Genomic DNA, 25575 nt, shown 5'->3' on the forward strand with positions numbered 1-25575 from the left:
GTTGTCAACACATTTCCTGCATAATGACCAGCCTCCCTCCTGTATATTTTAATGTCTCCTTTCTTTAAATATGAGGACGTCTATTTTACTGGTGTTTGAAAAGCAAAGTTATTTTCATATTCCCAGTCGTACATAGGAATAAAAATAGTCATAATGAAATCAGCAAAGCAAAGAATACCTCCAATCTGCAGTGTGTGTATTTTTAAACATTCCCATTTGCACACATACAAACACACACACACTCCTCTCACAACTCATTACACTTTAAATAAAAATGATAACATAAAGAAAGGCAGATATGCTCTCTAAATTTGTGACTAAAAAAGAGATTCTCATCTTCATTCCTTCTTCCACTGTTTCTCATCATGTTAAACCAGCAGGCTTGAATTTACCAAGTGAGGAACGTTTAACAGCTCACACATCAACACGTTTTGTAGAAGTTCTCAAAGGAAGGAAGAAACGTCTGCTGGAAATCAGCTTTTTCCTCCACTCTTCTATAATTACTGATACTCAAAGACATACTGTGCTGATGTTCCTACACAGTAATAGTTTTTTCTCTCAAGATGTTGTAAGAACTTTTGTCATGAAATGGTGACAATAAATGCCTGCCTCTCAACGGGACATGACTCATTCTCATATTTCGCTCAGGGAGTTTACAGCCTCTCAGTTTTTCTTGAGAGCGATCTGTAAATGAAAGACCAAGTAGAGGATAAAGAGTAGCAGCAGATGTCATACACTGAGACATTTCAGAAGGTCATGGTAATGCCCTGTTGTTGTACAGTACGTGACAGCAGCCTACACAGAGTAAGTCACCATCAGAAGCATCGATAATTGGGCAACATTTGTTACATAGCAATGCTAAACTTCAGGAGATAGATAAAGAAAAAGCATTATTCAAAAAACAAAGTCAAATGTTTGAAAAAAATGCAGACGAAGGGTCAGAAAGACTGTTATGTATTGAATAGTATGAACTGATCCAAAGTTTAGTCATTTTAATTATAATAAAATAATAATTTTATTATAATTTATTACATTTTCTTGACTTAAAATTCATTGAGTAAAGAATTTGTTGAGTGTAGCAGAGAGCAAGTGTCAGGGTGTGAGCAGCATACAGCATACATGTGGTGACTGACAGCACTAAGACCCTCCCCCTCGCTCTGATTGGTTGTTTCTGACCAAGCGATTTATTTCTGTGGTTAGCACTGAGAAGGCAGAGGAGGTGCATCTTTTCACAGGTTATCTCACAACATGGTGACAGTTTTAACAAATACGGGAAAACATTTTGTAAAAGTTACATACTGCAGCTTTAAGAATGGAAGACTGATGACATAGAAGGAGAAAAGTAGCATGAAGCAGTTTTGTTTACAAGAAAGGATTTTTAAAAAGCCAGCAGTTTGAAACAGACCTCTGAGTCCGATTTCATTGAATTGACTGAAAAGCACAGAGCTCATCTCCCCAGTCGAATGTGCTTTGCAAAAATTAATAAAACCCTTCAAACACAGCTAATGAGCTGAACTGATGAGGAACCACGTTAGTTGTTTTCACCCTGATTAAACCTCTGCGCCTCAGGAGACACAGCCAGTCCGACTAGTCAGCCAAGAATTAATGAGCCGTGGCAAACTTTGCCTTCAGACTCCAGCAGGGAACAAACTCAAGGAATCGGTGGCACCTTTTGGTACTAAAGGATCTCTGGACTTAATTAGTTGAGTTGAAGCCCAGGTTTAACCGGTTGTACCACCTTGACTCTGCAGTGTAAGCCTTCAATACAAACTTTACTCTAGAGAAGCAGCTTCTCCACTGTGGAGCCTGAACGAAGCCCAGCGTGGACGGATCTACGAGTCAAGCTGGTGCAGGGCGGCCATTATGTACCATTCCTGGAGTTCTGTGGTGAGTGGCTCCACTCACTGTTGATATTGAGTTGGGCCTGTTGGTAGAAACAAATGCTTGAATTTTTTTAAGCTTAGACATTAACGCGAGAGATTTTAATGTTAGAACCAAACATAGATTTGTTTAAGCTCTTAGTTATTTGTTACTCTCCCATACAGTTCTGTGTAAACGTGATTGTATGTTTTTGCTTCTTTGTCACATTCAAATATTTCAAAAACTATTCCACAACATTGTACCCTGAGTAAATACTAAAATTAGTTTTCAAATTATGATTTAAGTTACCAAGTGAAAACAGGTCATAAAACCAGCTATGTGATAAACCAGATGCTTAGATTATAAACTCAAGTTGAGTTTCATTAACCAAAGCCTTATTACTGCCTGATGAGGCTTTGAGAAACTTCTCAAAGGGAAACTGTCTTAAAACACAAAGTATGCTGAAAGGTCTTCAGATGCAACACAACATGATGCCATCTAAAGAATTTCAAGGAATGATGAACAAAATCACTAGCTGTGTCTCCATCCAATGGCCATTTTGACAGAAATTTTCAAATGAAAAAAAAAAAAAATTGTAAAAGCAAATTAGGGATGTTTCCATCTACTGGTTTGACTACACAAAGAGTAATTTCATCAAATGCTGATGTTACACATGGCTGTATTAAGATGTAGAAGTTGGAAACTAGCATGGATCACACATCTCAGAAAAATGGAGCTGAAGGTTTGGACTGCAGTCTGTGCCTCTGGTAAGACATTTACTATGTCAGAACTTAACCTTAACCCAGCATAAAACTTTTAGTTATTTTGAATTTTGCCATTGCCATCAACCTTTTTCTAATGAGATACCAACAATGAGACAAAAACAAGATTACTGACATCATCAGTCCATCTGGATAGAGTAACAAACCCATTGTTAGGCTTTTCTGATTTCTTGAAAGAAAACAAGGAACCCATGGTGAAGCCTCATTGTTTATGATTCAACAATAAGGAAAAAAGTGGGTGAAAATCACTGGGATACTTCCAAGGCAAAAACGTCTTCTTACTAGGATTAACATTATTCAGCACTTACTGGCAAATGTTCTGTTCATTGATGAGATAAAAGGGAACTTTTTGGGAAAAGAATATTCATTTAAATCTGGCATTTTAATGACATCATGTCAGAAAATCTACACTTGCCTTACACTTAGTTGAATATAGCAGTTGTTGGTTTTTAAGTGCAAAAATGTTGCACTGAAAATGTGAAGTAAATGTTAGTATTATCAGTTTCTTCCACATCATAGTGTTGGACTAATTTGTGTTGGTCCATCCTAAATAATACCAACTATACGTTTTGAATGTTGTGGTCTTAAGATGACAAAATGGGAAAACTTCAAATTTGTAGTTACGTTGTTTTTCTCTGTACTGTGGATGAAAAATCTGCTTAGGTTAACTGGAGATATTGAATTGGCTCTTGTCTTTAAGCCAGAGACTTAAAACCTATCACTGTTGTGGACATTTGTCTCAATCAATCAACCAACCAAGTGATAATTTGAAAAATCTTTACCAGAACTGCAACCATTTTTTTGACACCAGAAACATTGGGCTGTGACTTCTTACAGAAATTCAAATGTTTCCAATTCATACATTAGGATACAACATAGAGACATTTATTTCTTGTTTCAATACCAAAACAACATGGTTCATCCCCCATCAATCCCAGAAAAGCAGCATTGTTCGTTAGTAACTAAAAATGGACGACAAACTAAAAAACTATCAGATTAACTCCTGTGATCTGTCCGTCTTTCACCTGTAGTTCTTTTCATTGTGAAACACCCAGCCAACAAAGTAAATAATGCACAAATAAGTGGGTGTGGTTGCGCCTGTGTGAAAATATCCTTTGTAACAAAAACGGAGAAAAGAAGCGTTAGTTATAATCCTCCCCCCTCAGGAAGCTGAATTATCTCCCCGATTCCCTTCATGTTTTTCTCTTGTGCCGTAAATCCTGGAAAATGTTGAAAACCACAGAGGGCAGTAGTGTAACTCTTGGCTGGGTCAGAGTTTTTTTTAAAAGGCAGAGGGGGTGAGGTCATAGAGGAGATTCCTCCTTCGACGGTGACTTCCTGGATCCTGGACGTGCGGCGCAACAACCACGAAGCTGTTTGTTACCAAATGTGTGACTAGATACAAAACAAAGGGTGGAGAAATAAAGACTAAACTAAAATATCATTCCTGTGTTCTTCAACTTTGTACTCGGTCACTTTTTAAATTTCATATATTTATTTTCATATATATTTATATTTATATATATATATATTTATAGATTCTTTTTACAGTTAAAAACATCATGGATTTGACAGACTATTTGGTTTCTTTTCGTCTAAGTAGAAGTGTTTTGTTGATGAAAGCTTGAAGGTATTTTTTTCTCTTTTCCATACGGTCAGTCAGTGGAAGGTTGGCCACTCAGAGTGTTTGTACACTTGTATCCATACAGTATGCATATTAATAGGATTTCCCGTGATGTTTTTTTTTTTTTTTCAAATTGACATTTTCCATTCACATCTTACAGATACAGAACACCAGGTCTGCCAACAGTATCAAAACAAAAACAAAAAAAAGTGCGTGTCCCGAAAACGGAGCGGCCTCATTGGACTGGGTCTCTGTGCGATAGCAGCTGGGTCTGCGTTGGTCCGCCGCAGCCGAGTCCCGCTGCGCTTCCGCCACTAAGGTTCAGGAAGCAAACAGTTTCTCGAGGCTCCGCCGGCGTGGCTGCTGCCGAGCCGCTCCCGACCTCTTCCTGCTTCCTGTGGGCGAGAGCCAACGCTCTGAGCTGCTCCTGCGCCTCCTCCAAAAGCAGAGCCGCCGCCTCCTGCCGCCGCCCGACGGCGGAGGAGCACAAGTAGGACGAGGACGAGGAGGGCCGGGTGCGCGCCGCCTTGTCCCTTCTCTCCTCCTCGTAGGTTGTTGACATCTCGGTGGTTTCCGGGCTGGTTTGCATACAGGACACCTCGTTGTCATGGTGACCCTGAACGGAAGGAATGATGGGGATGGGGATGGAGCAGGAGTGAAACGGCGGCGGAGACGGGGACAGGCTGTGGCGGCGGCGGCCGGGCCTCCTCAGGCTGCGGCTGCTCTGCGGAGGGGAGCGCACCTGCGCACTACCACACCAAGGCAGCGCCGACGACTTTGTCTCCATGGAAACAGGAGTTTGCATATGTACAAAGGCATCTTGTTTGGTGTCACAGCCTGAGCTCTCCTCCTGGGAGTGGACCCTGAAAGAGACAAGACAGAGAAAGAGGGGGGGAGAAAAGGTTATTCAGCTGGAGAAAACTTCCACCCTTCACTTTGGGGAAAAAGTCACTGTGTCTCTGCTGTGTTTTCAACTCAATCGCCTTTTCAAACTCCCACGCCGACCGCAGAATACAGCTCTCCGCCCTCAGCCGTCTTACAGGCTAAAACCGAGGATGTGGAAGGAGAAGAAAATGAGCCTGACATCTTTCTTTCATCTCTTTATATCTGAGTCTACACACACACACATGCACACACACCCCCACACCCCAAACCTCCAAAAATTCTCACAAAGACAAGGAGGAGGCAACAGAGTTCTTCTCATTATTGATTTTAACAAGTTTTAAGAGAGTGGAGATGAAGCGCTGAGCCTCCGCCAAGGACAGCATTGTGTGTTGATTTGTGAGGTAACTTCAGGTTAAGAGTTGCTTTAAAATGCTCTGTGAGTCTGGTTTAGAGACTGTGTGGCTGCAAGAAGGGCAGAAGATTTTTAATCAGACTTTTATGTATGTATTGTCACACTTTGACCGCTCGCGGCAAACCTGACACCATCGTGTTTGGTATTGTCTCAAAAGTCTTAATATTTTCACTTTCTCACATTTGAGCTGTTTTTTAAGTCTCTGCTACTTCAGCTATCATCTATGATTCCATGTGTACATATATTTATCGTGAGAAATTTCTATGATAAGAATTGATGTAACCGGGTTTTATTTCTCTTTTGTTATAATTAGACAAATGTATTTTTTTTGTCTTTCGGGTTGTTCCTTTACCTGACTGTAACACCTTTGAAAACTCTGTCATTGTTATAATCGTGTGACTTTACGATCGGGAGCCCCTCCTCCTTATTTCTTCTTCTGTGGTATTATTGTTAAATTGTTTGCCCCTGTTGTCATGTTGTCCTGCAGGAGAGGTGGGTGTTTATTTTATTTTTTTTATCTAAATTTATCCAGTTTATTTATAGATTTATTAAGTTAGTTTTTATCATATCCTCAGTAATATGTAAATCCATTCCTTAATGTGAATATTTAAGTGAACTAATGATTGCTAAGTACCAGGAGTTAACTTGAGTTCTGCTATGCACTTTTTTTTGTGTAGAACTTGAATCAGGCGGCCAACATAGTTACATTCTGTTTGTTCTCATATTAAACAGAGAAACCACTACGTGACGCCTCAGTCATTTAGTAAAACCATCACAAAACAGAAAGAATCCGTTTATATTTAGATTTATCGTTTTCAGCATAAGTTCCAGTTGGTGATGTTTAAATCCACCCACAAATATACGTATTTTTGGGATTGTTAATTTTACCATATTTTCTCATTGTTTGTTCAATGAACTTAAAATATGATGAAGTACAGTTACTGTACAAAGTGTAGTGATAAAAAGTAAGTGTCATAAACACTGATGTTGTGATTGTACTGGCTGTGTTCCCATTATAAATGTGGGCAAATCTGTCAGCATTCTGCTAATATCACAAAAACACAATTTCACAATTACATTGTTTCCAGAAAATAAGAAACACAATTAAAATCACATGAATAAGTTTGTTCACATGATATGTCATTAAAGACATGCCATGCCATCATCCTCCGACTACTTCCTGTTGTCTTCTTCATGGTTTGCACCAGTAGCAACATCCAGTTGTTGATCATGTGACTTGTGTGATGTGAAAAAAGTGTTTCCATTGCAGTTTTGTGAAGTAAACCAATGTCGATACGGCCAAAGATTCCCTTCAACACGGTGTCACAACAAGTTTTTTCGAAATTGTCATGTTTCCATGAAATTTATTTTGAAATGTCAAATTGTGCAAATATTGTGTAATTTGGAAACGTAGCTGGTGTTACTCTTGTCGTGGAGAACATTTGGCTCAAACAGCTCAAGGTGTCCTTACATGACCAAACCATATTTTCTTGCACCAGATAAACGTGACAAGTTTAACAAATGATGCCATCTAGTGGTGAAGCTGCTGGCTGAACAAAGATAACCCCTTAAATTACCACCTTATCCCTACAGAGCCAGCTTTGTTATCTTCTGATAATTAAATAAGTTACTGTGATTTGTAAGATAGCATTAATGAATGCAGTGTCTCCTTCAGGGTCCCGTGAAGTTTGACCCATTCATCCAGCTCAACCTCAGTCCTTTATCAGTTTCACTACGAGCCCAACCGATTCTTTTTTCAAACCCAATTCTCCGCTGCCACAAACTTCTCATCTCTGTATCTAGGTGCAGATCTGGCTGCACCGACTCCTGGCGTAATCTCTTTCTAAGACCAACAGCTTCCCGCTGTGTTATCCATGTCTAAATCCAGTGTTAATCTGCAGGAGAGGCTCTTATCTTTGTCTAATCATTTGTGACACTCCCCAAAAACAACAATGTCCATTCCGTCGCCCTTGCAAATTCTCATCCTCATCACAAATTCTCCTTTTTCCATCTTTGATTTAAAAATAACACTGTTGTCCAAAGGTACATTTTTTAGACTTTGGGGAAAACACTTCCTTGTTTTATCTCTGCTGTGTGTTTTTTTTTCTCCTTCCGACATAAAAAAGCTCCTAAAAAAGCAGAGTGGAGATTTGGGGGAGCCCACTGAGAGAATCCTGCAAGCGATAAGAGAGGATGATGAGAGGGTGCTAATTCCCAAGATAACATTCACAGACAAATCTCTCTTTTGATGTGTTGAAACATAATCTGATTGCAACAATCTATGAAGAGCAGTTCAACTATAGACCCGCAGGGCAACGCTAGAGCAGCTGGAGCAAAAAAAAACCCTGCAAAAAAACCATGGAGATTGTGTCCAAATGAGGAAAAGATAAGTGACCGGGCTTTTATCTTAAACGGGAGTTCATTACAGGTAGAAGTGTCAACAGTTTCATTCATCTGTTGCCCTAAAGATTACTTTAGAATGTGTGAGACTACAGAAATCGGTTCTCATTGCCGTAGGTGTTGTTCACCTGCTGAACTCAACACCAGGCCTTGGTTGAACTACCAACAACCTGGATTGGCTGCTTTGCAAAGGCCAACCAATAGTGTGTCATTAGCATTGTGCCTTGTTGGAAGGCTTTGTAAAGATCAGTGATTGGCCTTAAAACTACAGTCCTATACTACTATTTCCAATCTGATTGAGCTTGAAATATGTTGAAAAATCAGTAAAAACATTAAATCTTTAGATGTACAAAAGACTTCGTGGTTGCGTTGAAAAGGGCTTCTAAAACTATCACATTTGTAAACTACTTTGCCTTGATGTGCGACTTAAAATCCCAATAAATGTGTGAGAAAATACATTCAAGTGTTTTTTTACAGCACTCTATGGGGCAGACTTGAGTAGAGAAAAACTATTCCTTATATGAAAGAAGAAAAAACAAGTATATAAAGAGGCACCCAACTTCTTCATCAGCCAGTTGGGCAAAAGATTTATCTTAAAATAGTCGTAACAATTTTTCTGTCTCCCTGTCAGCCATTTTGCTGAGATAACACCAGGCTTCTAAATCAGGGATAAAAAGAAGCCACCATCATTTTTTAATTTCTAAGCACATTTTCTAACTGTCATAAACTATCTGCACACTCCTCTGTTACATCCTTCTTTGAATGTTTCTGTATTTTTGGATTTTCTCCTCCCTGCTATTTCTGGTTCTCTATGTTTCTCTGTTTCCACGCAGTCGTGGTCAGATGCCTCCATGGCAACCCCGGCAACAATGCTACAGTAAAGGGATTTGGCCGTCTGTCCGTCCATCTGCCGTTCTGACAAATCCTGTCTCTGAGACAATGAATGAGTCGATGGCTGGGCCATGGATCCAGAGTGTGTGAGTTAGTGACCCCGAAAGCACAAGTGTGTGATCAGAATAAGCGTGCATGCTCATCTGTTCGCACAGACTGTATGATTTGGGTGTGCGTTTTTGTAACTGGAATTTTTTTCCTGTTGTGCCTAAATGTAGATAACACCTACAGGACATCCTGTCTGAAACAGAACCTTGAAGTAAGCATTGACCATAACATTACGTTTAAATAATATTCTTCATGTAAAATCCTTTGACGGACAGTTTTCCTGTATCAACAGACACATTGCAATGTGACATCACATGAGCAAGCTCACGCTGACGATGACTATCATTCGTTTTAGCTGTCAAGTTGTCAACATAGCGCACCATGCAGTGTAAAACAAAAATGGTCGCAGTGCCCTACTAATTGTCAATACTACAACAATTAGATAAAAAGGCCCACAGGTGTCACATTTCACAGGTCAGGAAAAGGTTTTCATAAAAAAAAATAAATAAAAAAATAACAAGAGAGAGGGACGTAGGTCAGTTATGCTAGCTTGACTTTCACAACCTTAACATGTAGATGCAGCAGAATTCATTGTTTTGATTTGCTTAAAAAAGACGAATCCCACACCAACTCTCTTACTAATCATCAGCAGAGTAGGTGTTTAAATTATCAACCAGACAGTAACTTATTAATAATTGCAATATAAACATAAAGCCTGAAAACATAAAACTGTAATGGACTAAATGTTCTGTTCTGTGTGGAAAACGTTTGCATGTTCTGTGATGCTGAATCCTGATACATTAGTGTTATGACACAACATATGTGTTGTCGATAGTCAGTTGCTACGGCAACAGGTCTGTGTGTAGCACATCCAACACAGAGAGAAAGAAAAAATACGAATGGATTTGAATTGTTCTTTAATGTTTCTTCTGCGCGATTTCTACTGTTGCTGTGGTGTCCAACACTAAATTAATAATCCCCACATCTCCAGATTTCATTTAGTTAACAGATTTGTTGCTACAGATGGCAAGTAAAAGAATGACCTTTTGGCCCAGCATAGTTTGCACACACACATTTTCTGGATGTAAACAACAACATGCAACGTGTCTATACATCAGAATGTTTTAGGGGTTCAGCTATTTTGTTTACCTACAATTTGTAACATATTTGTGTATTTCTCAGTTGAAAATATTTAGGAGATCAACCGTAAGGTCTAGTTTGATGTTTTCTGCTACTATTCTTTTAAGAGAAAGGGAAAAGCCAAGAAACGGTGCTTAACCCTGATGTCCAACAATCCTACTGTTTGCCAAGTCCTTTTTTAATCTGTTAAGATTTCTGTTTCCACAGTTACAAAACAGAAATACAATATATTGGTTGCTGACTCATTTTCACCTTGATTTACCCTGACAGGTTGGCAGGGAAAAACAGAAAAAAATCCAATCGTTTTTATCTGTGAACTCATCACACCCAAGCCGTAACGGGTCCTGCTAGCACACAACTCCTCCGAGGGAAGAGTTGTTGAAGAAACGAACAGAAAGAAACTATTTAAAAAACTTATTTCTTAAAGAGATCAAGAAATGTCTCCCCAATCTGACAAGTCGGGACTCTTCCTAGTCATGAATGAATGATTTAGAAAACAGTATGAAGAATTTGGTGTCTTTAGACACCCAGATATACGGCTGGATAAACTAAACTATGAAAGTCACACCATCTATTTATTGACTGAGTCAAATCGCAATGTTTAATTGCAACTGAAAGATTTTGAATCAAAGTCTTTAACATTTAATAAAATATAGTCTTTTTATTTAATAAAAATGCAATTATTATAAAACCTATAGTTAATTAGATATTTTTTGAAAATTATGTACTGTCATTATATTCTACTGCAGAGTATTTTACGATTACAATGAAAATGTATTAAAGGCCAATAATAAGGCATTTTGGCGTACTAAATTTGATATTATTACATTTCATTTTTAACAAAGAAAAATAAGAGGTCATTGTTTACATGATACATTGACATAGTGTTCCTTTAAGGTGTGTCCCATTTCACAGAGGTATATTAGCAAATTAAATTTGTTCTACAAACAAAAATATTTGCGACACTGAAAAAGAAAGTTTCACTTGACTTTCTCTAGCAGAATCTCAACTTTCTTTAAGAGTCGTGTCCAAACAGAGAGAAATAGAGCTGCACACTTTAGCTAGCGATCCGAGGGGAAAGCAGGCAGGCAGGCAGCCAGGAGGCGAGGGGATGAGCCCATCTTTTCTCTGCAGGTGGTCCCGACACAAATGGCTCGGAGGCCAAGAGGTTGTTTCGTTTATCTCAGTCTGAAAGAAATAAGTCTCATCACTGCTGTCAGTTATTACTGGATGAAAAAAAAACTGATGGATTTCTCTAGGCTGTTGCATTTCATTTGGCAAACAAGTCTTACTTTTAAAGACTTTTTGATCTGAACTCGAATGCAGAGCCTGGATTTTATTCTGTGTCATTAAGATACGGCTTATTTACATAAAACTAGGACCTGGTTACATAACATTTTCAAATGTAACCATAAAGCTTTCTTTTACAACAAATGAGTATCATTTTAGGTTATTGTTATGATATATAGCATTATACTCTTCAGTCTTTCCGACCACACATTTTTAACATTGTAATTATCAAGTGATATCCCAGAATAAAATCCAGGTTCTGGAGGAAGTTTGGACAAATATCTCAACGGAAAGTCCTGCACCAATGACTCTTAACCAAACTATCCCACTTTAAGTTATGTGAAGGACTGGAGAGCTTGTCTGTAGTTAAACCTTCAATATCAAAAAGTTACTTTTCTTTCCAATGGTTTGCAAAAAAATATTCTCTTGGCTTATTTTTCTTTTTACCTGCCTAAGGTCAATACGCACCAGACAGGTTTTGGCATCTGATGTGTCAGAAAATCGGGTCAGATGACATTTGCAGCAATTAGAACATGTTATATTTATTGGGACCTCGGAGACCACAAGTGACTTCCAATGACTAAGTCTCTGACAGTCTGATCAAGATTGACCTGGGGTTCTGCTTTAGTCAGAACTATGCAGCAATTTGACAGGAATGTCATGAGTGACACGGGAAGTGAGACATGGTGGCAAAGAAAAACACATCCACTAAGGGAAAATGCTAATTAAAATCTTTAGTGTACTTACCTATGATAGGAGCTCAGAAATACAGAAAATTTAAAGGGTGAAACAGTGATGTTGTTGGAGCAGCTATGAGTTTACTCCTGACCGGCTTTGCTTAATGGTGGTGGAATGTCCAGTACATCTCATGTGAAAACTCACTCTCACACGTCCTGTGATCCATAGAAAGATCACCGGACGTGAAAAACCAAATTGTGTCGGAGTGGGAAGAGTCTGTACTCTGTAGCATCAGCTCTTTTTCAGGCTCTAAGAGGTTTTTTTTTATCCAGGATCACTTTGTATCTACAGTAGCTGCATACATGGATTCTACAGGCTTTCACAAGGAGTTGTTTCCACACAGGTTCTTTGTGCTTGCTAACCAGGTTTATGTGAAGTGTGATTTAATTACTGTTGCTAAGCCACAACAATGAGAAAAAAGCTGATCCTGTTATTTAAGGCAGGTGTAACAAGAAGACCCGGAGAAGTAGGCAGGTGTTCTGTGTCTCTTAAAGCCCCAGCCTGAGCGTTTCCTTTCAGCCACATCATCACACTATGTGAAGACAGCAATGTGAAGCCACCCTGTTTCCACCCAGACTCAGGAGAACAGATAAAAACAAAAGGATGAGGAGGAACAGAGGGTGCTAAACATTCAGATTCTTCTTTAAGTTAAAACAAAAATCATTTCTAAAGGATTGACTTTAAAAATATTCATGCTTGAAATGAGATCCAAAGGTTTTTGTGTGACAGGTCTGTATTTTTTTGTTTAATGGTTTTCATTGGACTGAGTCAGCGTCGAGAGGAAACGGCACAGAAAAGCGGTGGAGATGTAAAGAGAAGGAGGTGTGAATAGAACCTAAAAATGTCTTCGCTTTAAAAGCTGCTCTTACTTCCAAATCAGCCCACATATACAAACAGATATATTTCTGAATAGGCCTGTGGTCATTTTGTGTTACTCCAGTAAATGAACAGTAGTGAAAAAAAAACACAAATAGAAATATTTCTAAAACTGAGTGAACTGAAACATGTGCTTGAAAGGTGGCGAGAGATGACCAAGGTGACAGTGCAGCCGGTCAGCTCTCACCTTTTTTGTGCTTCTGTTTCCTTTTCAGATGGGTCTACTTCCTGAAGGTGTTCGTAGGCAGGACCTGAAAACTTGGATCCTCCGATTGGGTTTAGCCGTCCTCTGGCTACAGGAGGCGTTCTGCGAGAAGTTGACCAGTGAGCTGAGCGGGTTCTCTGCTCAGGGCTGCTTCTGTACGGGAAATAAAATATTATTAAAACTCGACAATTAAAATCATATTTTTAATGCAATATTTCTGTTCATGACAGAGAAATACATTGGAATGAGTGTAACTTCTTGGATAATGGTGAAGTTTGACCTTAACACTTGTACAAAAGCAACCAGCGCCGTTGCCAGGGAAACAAATCTGGCACTCACGAATTATGATAACACCAATGCTTCTGTGAAACAGCTGGAAAGTAATTTACTCTAAGGAGTGTAAAAGAATTCAACTCAGCTGAAAATACCAAATTAAATTAGATTTTTTCCTGAATGAAACAGAATTAAATAGAACAACATTTTCTTAAATGATGGTGAACAGTAGAAAATTGTTAATTTGGTGAAGCTGCTGTTTTGGTCATTTTTCTCCATTGACTCTCTAAATCTGATATTCTTGATGTAATATCATTACATTTGAGCTTCACCATGTTGCAATTTATTAGTATTATGTCCATGGTTTCTAGCATAATAATTTACGATCAAGTCATTTTGTGATTTTCGGTTTTGTTGTAGAAGTTTAAACCAATTGATGAGAATATGGCGTTTCTTTTATAACCCTAAGCCTGTACTTTTAGATTTTTAACTCAACAGATGATTCTCAAATTTCACTGAGTTCATTTAGTTTTATTCATTTGCTAATCTTAGCAAATCCTAATAAATGAACTAATATTTTGTTTGTTCCTTTCAGTATTATTCTGCTTCATTTAGAAAAATGTTGAGAGTGTACATTTTGGTACCAGTTGCTGGGAAACAAAAGACATGTCTAGAGAATAAATTTTTTTTTTCCAGCTTCACACCTGGACAGATGTATCTGTCAAGATGTCAGATAAGTTCAGCGTATTGCTTTGAATGATGATCAGGAGGAGTAGATGAAGGGCAGCCAACATCCTGTAGCTTCCTTATTTCTTCCAGGACCTACAGGAGTTTGGGAAGCTTTTCCCTCTGCAGCTGCACCTCTACAATCATCGTTACCTGGTCATCCTGAGGTTGAGTTTGGATTCATTTAACAAGAAACAAATACACTAAACAGCTTCACAGTCATCTATCAGCCAATCAGAGGAGACTTTGGCGTCTCATTCAGGTGTTGGAGCAACAAGCTCCGTGTACTTGGGACCCAAAATGCAGCACTGCATGTGCTGCATTTTGGGAAAATTTTAGCCAGCAATTTAGTCAGCATTCTAACATTCAACACATTAGAATGTCACGCAATTTTTTATTAACTTTTTGAAATAATAATAAAAAAAACAACATCCTCTTCCTACCACTTCCTGTTGTCTTTTTTGTGGTTTTTGCCAGTAGTAACAGCCGGTTGTTGATCACAGCAATCGTGGGACGTGAAAAAAGTGTTTTGGTTGCAGTTTTGCAAAATATATCTATTTTGATTTGGCTGAAGAATCACCTCATCCTAGCACAAAACCTTCTAATTGAAAAATGCGTTTGTTTTCTTCTTAATTGGCGTATTTAGTTAAAGCATTATTAATATTTTAACAGGTAATGGACACACAGCTGGTGAGTAGCGGTTGTTGTCACAAAGTTGTAAGACCCCCAAAACATCAGATTTTTCTAAAATGTGCAGAGATCAGCTTCCAACAAAAATAATTCAAGCTCAGGTTTGTCTGTTTCAACTGCAAAATGTTTGCAATTAATGCTACCTTTCTGAAAGAGAGAGTGATTTTAGGAGGAAATAAAGAACAGATCTTGTAGGAGTTTAGCAATTATGCTGAGTGGAGGAACAACTGATGGGACTTTGTAGACGCAGTCAAATTTCATAAATTAAGCTTCTAGTAATATTCTAAGTTGTTGAGTGGGTCTGTACTGTTGAAAAATATAGAAACATTAAACACTGCTGGATAGTGTCAGGCAGAAATAGGAGTATTGCAGATATGTCGTCCTGCTGCTGGTAGTCTGAAGGAGCTGAGTGGGGGAGCTAAAGCTAAAAAAAGTAGATTTTGCCTTTTATGAACAGCTGTTAAAGTTTTGTAACTATGTTTGAGAGAACAAAAAACTGATGTTGGTTCCTATCAAAAGCAGCGATTGGTAAAGGAAGTATCCACTTCAGTGGAATGCTAACTGCACCGCAACATCACACTTCAAAAAATACAAAGTCTTTCTTTGTCAAACACATTGAGTGTACCTTTCTCATCTTGTGGGCTGAACTAGATTTTTATATTTCTGCTAAGAACTAATGTGGAGCACAAACCTGGATTATGCTGAAAAACCTCTCAGCATGTTCAGCTTTTATAAAAAGTTACCATGTTGCATTTTCTCAGCATCACCGCGTGTCAAACTGGGAGAAAATGTTTTATTTGGTTTGTTCTTGTGCATTCTAACAGAAACCTGGTTTTGATACAGGTCGTCATTTCTGTGTGTGTGTGTGTGTGTGTGTGTGTTTTTGTGTGTTTTGCCATGCCAAAGCCCAGCCAGCAGCGTGAGAAAAGGTTTCTGAGCTCTTACATGTCTGCGCTGGCCGGCTCTTGTTTCGTCTCTGTTCCATTTCCACTGCACTCATGACTGCTATAGATATGCTTGTTAAAGTGTTTATAGCTTTAATTATAATTACCACCATCCTTCTGAAAATCAGTAATTAGCCTTGCTGGCACTGTAATGTGGATAATTCAATTTCCCCTCTTCACTGAGTCCATGCTGATTACAAGGGAAGACACAGAAGTTCCTCATTGTTGGTAAAAAAATAAAATAAAAATAATAATAATAATCTACATTCCCTCCTGAAGCGAGGAGAAGAGTCACATCCGATTCAGAATGTGGGAGCAGCTAAATGGTTTACCGGTGATGTCTGGCTGCGCCTCTGGAGCCGCTGGGCGGCGGGGCGGGGACGAAGCTGGACTCACACACACTTCCCTGGCGAGACGTGGGGGAACGCTTGCAGTACTGGAAACACAACAGAGAGAAAACAAGTTATCAGAAATCCTGCAGATCAATTTCAGATTTCCTCAACCTTCTCTGATTTCCTTGATTCTGTGAGTGCAAATGTGATAGGTTGAAGGATGATTGTTTTTTCTCCAGTGCTGTCCTGGGATATCCTAAAACTTTTAATGATTTCATAACATTAAAAAAGTTTAGAACAAGCATTAATGCATATAAACAATTTAAATACAGCAAGAAGATTGTTAAAAACTTAAATTTCATGTTGCCTAAATGTTTGTATTATTTTATTTAAGAAACTTTCAATCCGTACAGCAGTAATCGGCTAGTAAGATTTTCTGGGATTGAGCGGCAGTTCCACATCCACTCTGCTCTCATTGCATTAAACTACTGAGAGAGAAGCAACTTAAAATCACCTTCGTTATTCTCTGTTCCCTAATTACAATAGCGGAGAAAACCTTTTTTTCTTTTTTAAATAAAACATTATATTATTGTATCCTGTATATTGTTAAGACACTTTATAGATAATCATTTATTATTTTTGTAAACTTTAGAAGTAAGTTTGTCAGTTGTGTGTCTTGGTTGTTAGTAAAATGCAGTTTAACTAATGGAAGAAGCTTAAAATCTGTGTGTTGTCATTCAGAAATATGAAAACATTAATACAGTGTTTGACATCTTACTATTATTTTTTTTATTAATTATTTTTTTCTCCACTGTATGACACTGAGCAACACATATTCCATTAAACGTATCAGAGAAAAGCAACGTAAACTCACTCTCCTGATTCTTTTTCCCCTACTTGCATTAATGGTTACATTTAACACAAATTTAACCATTAATTAGAAATAGAAAATGTACGTCTCTTTCTTGTCCTTTTATATCTGAGGTAAGTGAAACTGTGTTGAGAAAAGAAACAGCCGATAGCTGAGAAAACGAAAAGCACGAGAACTTGAGGTTGAGTTACAATTCTTTGAAAAATATTTGATTTCAGATATGATAGCAGCTGCTATATATACAACAATTTGGTCAGAAAAGAAATACATTATTATAGAACTTTGACTACACAACAGACTGTAGGTAAAAATGAACAATAGTCCTCAGTCGTTCATATTTGTTCCACAAAAGAAACTGATTTAGTAATTAAATTTAGATAAAATTGCACATTTGTGGCAATGGAAGTAAGAGAAATGAAAATCAATCAAATGGCAAATGGAATTATTTTTTAAAAAGTTGTAAAACCAGATAGCTTTTCATAATTTATAACCAAAAAGGTTTAGAATAAATTTAGGTCATTCCATTGCTAAGTGGTTGAGAATTGGTTAAAAACAGCATAGATACGAATATATGTTAAAGAATTTATAAAATGAATATGTTAATTTCTTTTTTGTACTGTGAAACATTGAGAAATATTTGGGAAAAATGAGCAATAACCTTTTATTTTATGGCTTGCCTTCCTTTTTCCCTAATCATGTCTATTCTGCTTAAATCCTTGACAGAATACATCTGGATTAACTCTGGTGGTTTTATGCCTTCCTACGTCTCTAAGAACACATGCAATGAAATCAAAGCAGTTCTTTGATTCTGTTCTGTGAACAGCGCAGACAAGGCAGACGAACCCAACTGATCTGCAGTAAAAACATGTTATTAAGACTTTTGGAATTCAAATGTCAAAATGTTGTGTGTTACTCTTACTGGACATATTTTTGATGTATAATCCGCGCCTGAGTGACAGTCTTCTCTGTTTTACAAGATTTCACCATCACTCTCTGTGTAACTCCTAGAAATATGGCAAGTGATAAGTTTTTGTGCTATTTCATCCTCCAAAGTACTTTTTCCAACTTCCTTCTTGTCAGTTTTGATCTCTGATTAAGTGGGCTGTCACTGACACAATGCCCTTTGAGGAAACTCTGCAGGACACAGCCTTATTAGCATCACACATGCTGACTTGGTGACCACGATTCAGGCGCTTGGAGGATAATTTGTTCTTTAAACCATGACGACGTACAGTATGTTCTCATTAAAGTCAAAAACGTGTTTGTAAAATGGGCTGGTGTAATTTATAGAACGTATGTAAGTATTTAAGAATCCACATTTTTTTGCTTTCACAAATTGAGAAAATCACATTCTGTGTTTTAAATCATCTGTATTGAGGGCAAAAGAATTCATTCCTAGTTTGGTGTGTTTGATGTCGTTCCCTAAATTTAAGTTGTTAATAATGACATAAATAGAATAAAGGTCATATTGAATTGTCTAGAATATTTGGGTTTTTTTTGCAGTGGATTAAAGCATGCTTTTGCCTTTTTACTCAGCCACACAAGTTTTTATGCGAAAGGTCAAAGTTCACTGAGATCTATAGTTTCTTTTTGATGGCTGTTTTATAGTTATTAGGTATAAAAGGATCTATAAAAACATTTAAGCCTGGCCCCTTGAGGACAAATGAAAAAAATGCTCCACAAGTTTATAATATTGACCTTCCTAATGTTTTGGAAATTTGCCATCCACTTTTCACATGTGGATTTTGTTACATCCTGTCTGACATTTTCTATTTCATCTCTGCAAACACGAAACTCTTCATAAAGTCAGTCCATGTTGACCACCTCTGATATTTTTAGGGCATGATATTCCCAAGTCTTGTAATCTAATTAACTAATTATTCATTTATTTTCTATAAAATCTGAGACATAAAGTAGCTAATATTAAGTTACATCAACGTTAGCTGATATCAACTGCGTACAACTCCCCACAGTAAAGCTGCATGTTGAGATGGTTACATTTATTTCAGCTCTAAGTGTTTCATATCTAGGTGTTTTTAAAGAACTATGGATCTTTCAGATCAGTTTCAGAGACACTTTTCATCATTTTATTGTGTCGCTGTGTGGGGAGGTGGTGTTGGTCCCGACTTTATCTAACTCTTAGAAGTCTTGGTCTCTTGACTATCTTACTGCAATTCACGTGTCCAATCAATCAGTGTTTCAGTGCTTTTTGCACAACTTTCTGTTTCCTAACAAGGAATTTAACAAAAAAAAAAAAATCATAACAGGAATTCAACCAATTAATTGGCTAATAGATTTCCTTCTTCAGTCAGAATTGCTATTCAAACGGTCCTCCTCATCATGCTGCTCACATTTTGACTTTATGAGATCAAAACGACACCTAACAGCTGATCAACAGAACCTCACCATGACAAGGCTTCAGACGGAAGGGGCCCACAGAGACAAAGAGTGATAATACAAAGAACCATATGTAAAATAAAGGGTGCAAAATAAGTGAAAAAAACAACATCATCATTTTAAATTGCATATTGCTTTGAAGACAGAAGGAACACTGGAGTACATTAGACTGTGAATATTTAACATTGTTGCAGATAAAATATGCCTGAAGAAGAAAATGTGCCGACTCACTGCAAAGAGACTTGAGGAAAATTTCCAATTAACATTAAATGGCCTGGAAGTCAGCGTCAACCCATGTGCCACCATAATTGAAACTGACCCATAGGGTCTGGTAGTACAGCATAAGGTGTCCACTCTAATAAAGCTTGACCGATAAGATTCACAAGCCTAAACATCAAGACAGGACAAGAAATCGTACAAGACAGATTTGTCAAAGGTTGTTTGGGATGATAAGAGACAGACTTTCAGTGGAGAAGTTTGAGGAATAACTTGATGTCACTAAGAACAAAGAAAGTTTAGAGGCAGTCAGGATCTTTTCTGACCCACATGCAGGACGATAAAAAAATCAAAAGATTTTTATTTACAGTATGCACGAGGTTAAAGGGCAGCATAGTGTCTGTCTAGGTCTTATTTAGAATGAACTGGTACACCTCCCAAAACACACTCAGTGACCTGTATTTTAGTTTCTGAGCACCAGAGGGCGCTATTAGACAAATTGTACTGTTGAAATACGAAAAGCATAACTAGAGCAAAACATGTGCTAACTATCTAGTCTGCCGTTTCCATCTCAATTTCATGATCAACAGTCATCATCAAACCTTATTTTTACAACTTCAAATCGGTGCACAAACTAGCATAAACTAGCACAAACTGTTTATAAAAGAACTGATGTTCACCTGTTGACCTTTGATGACCTCTAGAAACATTTTTCTTAATATCTTTAGAATGATATCAGCACAAACGAAACTTTTTGCTGCACAAATGTAGCCGAGTTGATTGACAGCTATTTTGTTTGATTTTATGACGGGGGGGAGGGGGGGGGAGGGGGGGGCTGGTTGGCCTTTAAACTTTAATTAATATCTTCAAAGCCAAAGCTGCACAAACGAAAAATTTTGCTGCACAAACCAGCACAAACAGAGTCGAGTTGATTGACACCCATTTTGTCTGATTTGAAGAAGGTGGGGGGCCAACTTCACTCATGTATATGCTCCACTTTTCATTAGTCTGTAGCATACAGCTCCTAAAAATGCATGGAATGCACATCCAAATCTGGCAAAACAAACAAGCAAAAAAAAAACCCATAGGAATGAATACTTTTAGTTCTGTACAGAATTTGACTGATTTTTGTAGCAACGCACCTTTATTTAGACACCGGTGGTTTAATTTGAAACATCCCAGAGAGGGATGAGGCATCAAGCATCATCTTTTTGGCTCATCTCAGTTTTTCTCTGGTGTTCTGACACCACACAAACCTCAAGCTGCTAATTAATTCTGAAACTTCCAGTCAGGAGATGTTCATCTTCCTGCCTGTGCTAAAATGGAAACTCAAAGTTTTTAACAGTGGGAGGATGCATTGTGATGCCAAAACGTCGGCTTCGTCACCAGCAACAGATCCGTTCATGCTTCAGCGAGTTGATGTTTTGTAAAAATGGATACAACTACAGTAACCTTTTGAGTAGTTGATGAAAGTTTGTAGATTGATTAATTTTGGTCGTTTTTGCACCTCCACACAAATAATGAGAAGACTATCAGGTTTCACTCTGTTTCTGTTTGAAAACAGATTAAGGCTTCAGAAAGATTGCCTGGGGTAAAATACTGGAACGTGTCTGCACAAATTGTCCTGCTCCACTGACAGCTTTTAAAGGGCATAAATATAAATGTATTAAATGAACAGATTCAAAAACATGAGCAGATAGATTCAACAGGAAGTAATCATCACTTTGACTAGGACTTCATGCTCAATCTGGACATTGGTGGCAGACAAATGGTGCATGGAATGGCTTGTATTGATGGAAATGTTTGCATGTCTGCATGTGGTGTAATGTGATTATTAATCTCTGTAATAGAGACCAACTCTCACTGTATGGCTGTGGAAATGTTTCTAACACTCTCAGACTATCTGGTGCAAACAGGAGATGGCTTTTCTGATTTGTGTATGAATACACAATAGCAATATTAATTATGATACATTTTTCATATATTTTCTTTCTTATCCATCATCACAATTTCACACATAATTTATGTGAGATTTTCCAATCTCAGCTACTAAAAATATACATCAGGTGAGGATACAATAAGGCATCTAGAGTCCATTCAAATGGTGAACAAACTCATTAGTATGCAGAACATGAAACATGGCATTTAAAATATTATAGGATAATTGCATTCAACTTTTGCAATTAAGATATTGCACATATCGATGATGTGAGGCCAGGAGTCGTTCGGTACATTGTGTAGTGTTAGTCAGGGTCTAATAAAACCCGACTTTAAACTACTGGGCTATAATTCCAGACAATATGTGGTACAAACTCTGTGCTTCGCCAGAGAAACACCTGAACCTAAGTTAGAACTTGGGAAAGTACTTCCAGTAACAATATATGATGCTTACTTAACCTTCTTAACCTCTTAAAAGGGTCAGCAGATAGAAAATAACATTAGATCAAACCGAATGTCCTAAATAACAGACTAAAAAATAATCATGTTTGCTGTTGCGCTCATATGTCTATTCATTCAACCATTGAGCAGCACAAAGGGTGTTTCAACTGAAAATGTTTATTTTGTCGATGTATGATTTTTGATTAAAATATGATTCATTTCGATTCATCAATTACAGACCCTGCAATGAACTGGGTGTGTAGAGTTGCAATATTTCATAATAATATTACTCAAGTAAAAGTAAAAACTACAACGCAGTGCATCTACTCCAAAAGTAAATTTATTTCTCTAAAAATTTACTCAAATTACTGAGTAAATGTAACTACCTGCTACACAAACAGCCCTGAGCGCTGCGCCAGGTTTAAAGACATGAACAGTTCCTGACTGAGTGGTATAATATGACTGATAGAAAACGAGTGACTCGCTCAGTGCTGCTCTGTTATTCAGTGCCTAATCAAATCCCTCCAACAAAAAGCCCTGCAGTGCTCATCAGACAAACTCGCTTCTTTATCCCCTCAACTGGCTGTGACATTCAGCTGCCTCTTTTCATGATTTGAACTATCTGGGAGTTTTATCTACTGCAGGATGCTCTCAGAAATCACAATCCAAATGACACCGTTAACTACGTCAAAGGAAACCAGTACCTCATATACAAGCACATACTATAATCATTAAGAAATTCAGATGGCTGTGTATGACTAGGAAAAAGAATTTAGTTGACTCACTGTCAGTATGCTTCAGACAAACAAATGTAGATCATTTGCATACAAGATCCTTTATGTTAAAGCTAATTTATGATGTAAATGATCTTTGTTTTTCTGAACAATGTGTGGTGTCAGTATATGTGTCATTATTTACATATTCTAAATGACTTACTGCCTGAATTTATTTACACTTAAAAGTAAATTAGTATGTTTACTGCTAAAGAGACACTGAATTATGTAGAGTATTAGTCTGAATGTAGCACATACAAATGTAGGCATTCTGCATTCCCATTAGAAAAAAATTGAAATCATTGGGAACAATTCTGTTCACTAGATGGCAGTGATGTGATTCTAATACAAAATGTTGTGTGTGTAGAATATGCATCAATCAGCATACGTTGAAAACATATTCCAAATTACCTCAAAATGTCTTCTGGTCTCATTGAAGCCAGATTTGGTGCAATAAAGTTGATTTGGATGTGTTACAGACAAACTTTACTGCATTTTTGGGGGAATTTTATACTACAGACCAATAAAAAGTGGAGCATATTTATGTTCAGGCTCATTGTCCTGCTGGAAGGTGAACCCCCAATCCAGTCTCAAAGCGGCAGTATCATGTAAAATTAACGTATTTTAGCTTTACATCATAATTATAATGTTATTCCCTCATCAAAAACATTACTGGAGTGTTGTTTTGATTCTTTCATGCATGTTTGAGAAATCCTTTCGTTTCGATGGCAACCATTCAGTTGTTCAAAAAGCCTGGGTGGAGCTAGCCCAACCTTTGAGACTAAGCTTCTCCTCAAAGCTGCAGTGTCCAAGCTTCTGCTTCACAGTTCAGCTCCTCCACTCAACTCCTTCAGACTAGCCAGCAGCAATTAGCAAATGTACATCTGCTGAGCTCACCATAGGACAGGGGTGGGCAATCCTGGTCCTCGAGGGCCGGTGTCCTGCAACTCTTAGATGTCTCCTTAGTCCAACACACTTGAATCCAATGGCTGAATCACCTCCTAAGTGCAATCAAGTTCTCCAGAGTCCTGCCAATGACCTCATTATTTGACTCAGGTGTGTTGAAGTAGAGACGCATCTAAAAGTTGCAGGAGACCGGCCCTGCAGGCCTGGAGTTGCAAACCCCTGTTTTAGGAGCTACTTCTCAGTGAAAGACTGGTAAAAAGTTTGTTTCAAAGGATTAACAGAGGAGTGATGTTGTGATGACTTCCTGACAGAGATTTTTAAAGAAGCAGAGGCTCAATTTCAAGGTGTTAAATATCAAAGTCAAATTTCTTTTAAGTCACATTTGACATATAAAGCATTTTATAACAACTGAAGGTAACAGTTTCCCGATTGTGCTACAAAATGGTACCTAGTTCCTGGGGGGGAAAAACAAACAAAAAAATTATATATATATATATATATATATATATATATATATATAATTTTGTTAGAGTTGAGTTAGGTAAGAGTTGTTAAAAAAGTTATATTGGAACTTGAACTAATTAATTAATGGCCAGACATTCCAGACCAAAAAGGATGTTGACTTTTATTTTTCAGCACACATTAAGTGCACATACTCATTTCTTTGGTATTCACTGTGTATATGTGAGAAAACACTTTGTTTGTCCTTGACAGATCCTTCAGCTTGAGGGTAATATGAGGAGGCACTCTGATGTGCGGTCCACACAAACACCAGATTTTACAGATTACATTCAGGCCCTGTGTAGCTCTGCTCCTCACCATATCTCATACATCTGACACCCTGCAACTGAAACTCAGGAGCAGAGCCTCTGGCAAGAATGTCCCTTTCCTTTAAGTTCTGTCTGCCCAGCATTAAAATTGACAGAGTCTGCAGAGTCCGGCTCCATTCAGGCATTTGTAATTCAATGATCTGTTGTGTCATTTCAAACATTTTATATGGAACAATCTCACCTTTATTGTCTCTATATGCCACAGTTTATTATATGTCAGATTCCATGATTTTGAACTTGGTATTATAACTCATATGCTAATATGGCTTTCAGGGGTTGGAAAAGAAATGAAAACAAATTACGTTGAGGTATGTTCCAACAAGCTCATGCAGTTAGGCTCCAGTTCTGCAGTGTGGTGAATGATTTTATCAATACTTGTTTGACTTCTTGATCAAAATAGATCTGCTCTATTTTGAAACCTAAACACTTATTAAATTAAATACAGATTCTTTGACACCTCCATTCTGTTTCGAAAGAAGTGAAATGTCCCTTTTATTAAATTAGAACAGGTTAAACTATATAAGAGCTCTTGTGCAGAAGTTGTTATGGAGGGAAGAAGAATTAAACTCAGGTGTTTTCAATATCAGTGAAAGCTGAAGAGTGTCAAAACTATGCTAGCATACCGTGCATAATAATAAGAAAGTAAGAAAGTTAGAATGACAAAATTGCCAGACCAGCTACACTAAGCTGTAGTGTAGCTACAGTTCAGTAGCTACAATGTAGTGTAGCTACACTACATTCTGCTTCATAGAATGAAGAAGAGTTAAAGGACATTCTGAGCAGAGCTGCTGATTTCCTTCACCTCTTGTAGACTTTTGATGTAGATGTTTCTCAAACTGCTGACAGCCTCAATGCAACCAAGACTCTGTATGTATCCAGTAATGCCGGATGATGCAAATCCTACACATTCCAAGATAATATTGGAAGCACTCTGCTGCCATCTAGCAGTCGGAGCTTCAACTAATTCAGCTAAATTTGCATGCTAAATATTTAAATATACATTTACAGGCCCAACTAATAAGTTAATATATTAGAAAAGCCCACATGTTTTAGGAACATTATCACTAAGTGAAACACATTACATAGA

The 25575-nt window shown here is 37.7% G+C and overlaps 1 protein-coding gene across 3 annotated transcripts in view; it reads right to left on the reverse strand.

Moving 5' to 3' along the window:
* Nucleotides 1–4355: 4355 nt before the first annotated feature.
* LOC102229953 (pro-neuregulin-3, membrane-bound isoform-like) overlaps nucleotides 4356–25575 on the reverse strand; it is a 441303-nt gene continuing 420083 nt past the window's right edge. For all 3 annotated transcript variants that reach the window (XM_023328063.1, XM_023328062.1, XM_023328064.1), the window contains 3 exons: nucleotides 16117–16220; nucleotides 13134–13304; nucleotides 4356–5129 (listed from right to left, as the gene is read on the reverse strand). In XM_023328063.1, coding sequence (XP_023183831.1) covers nucleotides 4502–5129; nucleotides 13134–13304; nucleotides 16117–16220 — 903 coding nt within the window. In that variant the 3' untranslated portion in view covers nucleotides 4356–4501. The remainder of the gene's footprint in view (nucleotides 5130–13133; nucleotides 13305–16116; nucleotides 16221–25575) is intronic.

Source organism: Xiphophorus maculatus, chromosome 22 (genome assembly GCF_002775205.1).
Source record: "Xiphophorus maculatus strain JP 163 A chromosome 22, X_maculatus-5.0-male, whole genome shotgun sequence".
NCBI lineage: Eukaryota > Metazoa > Chordata > Actinopteri > Cyprinodontiformes > Poeciliidae > Xiphophorus > Xiphophorus maculatus.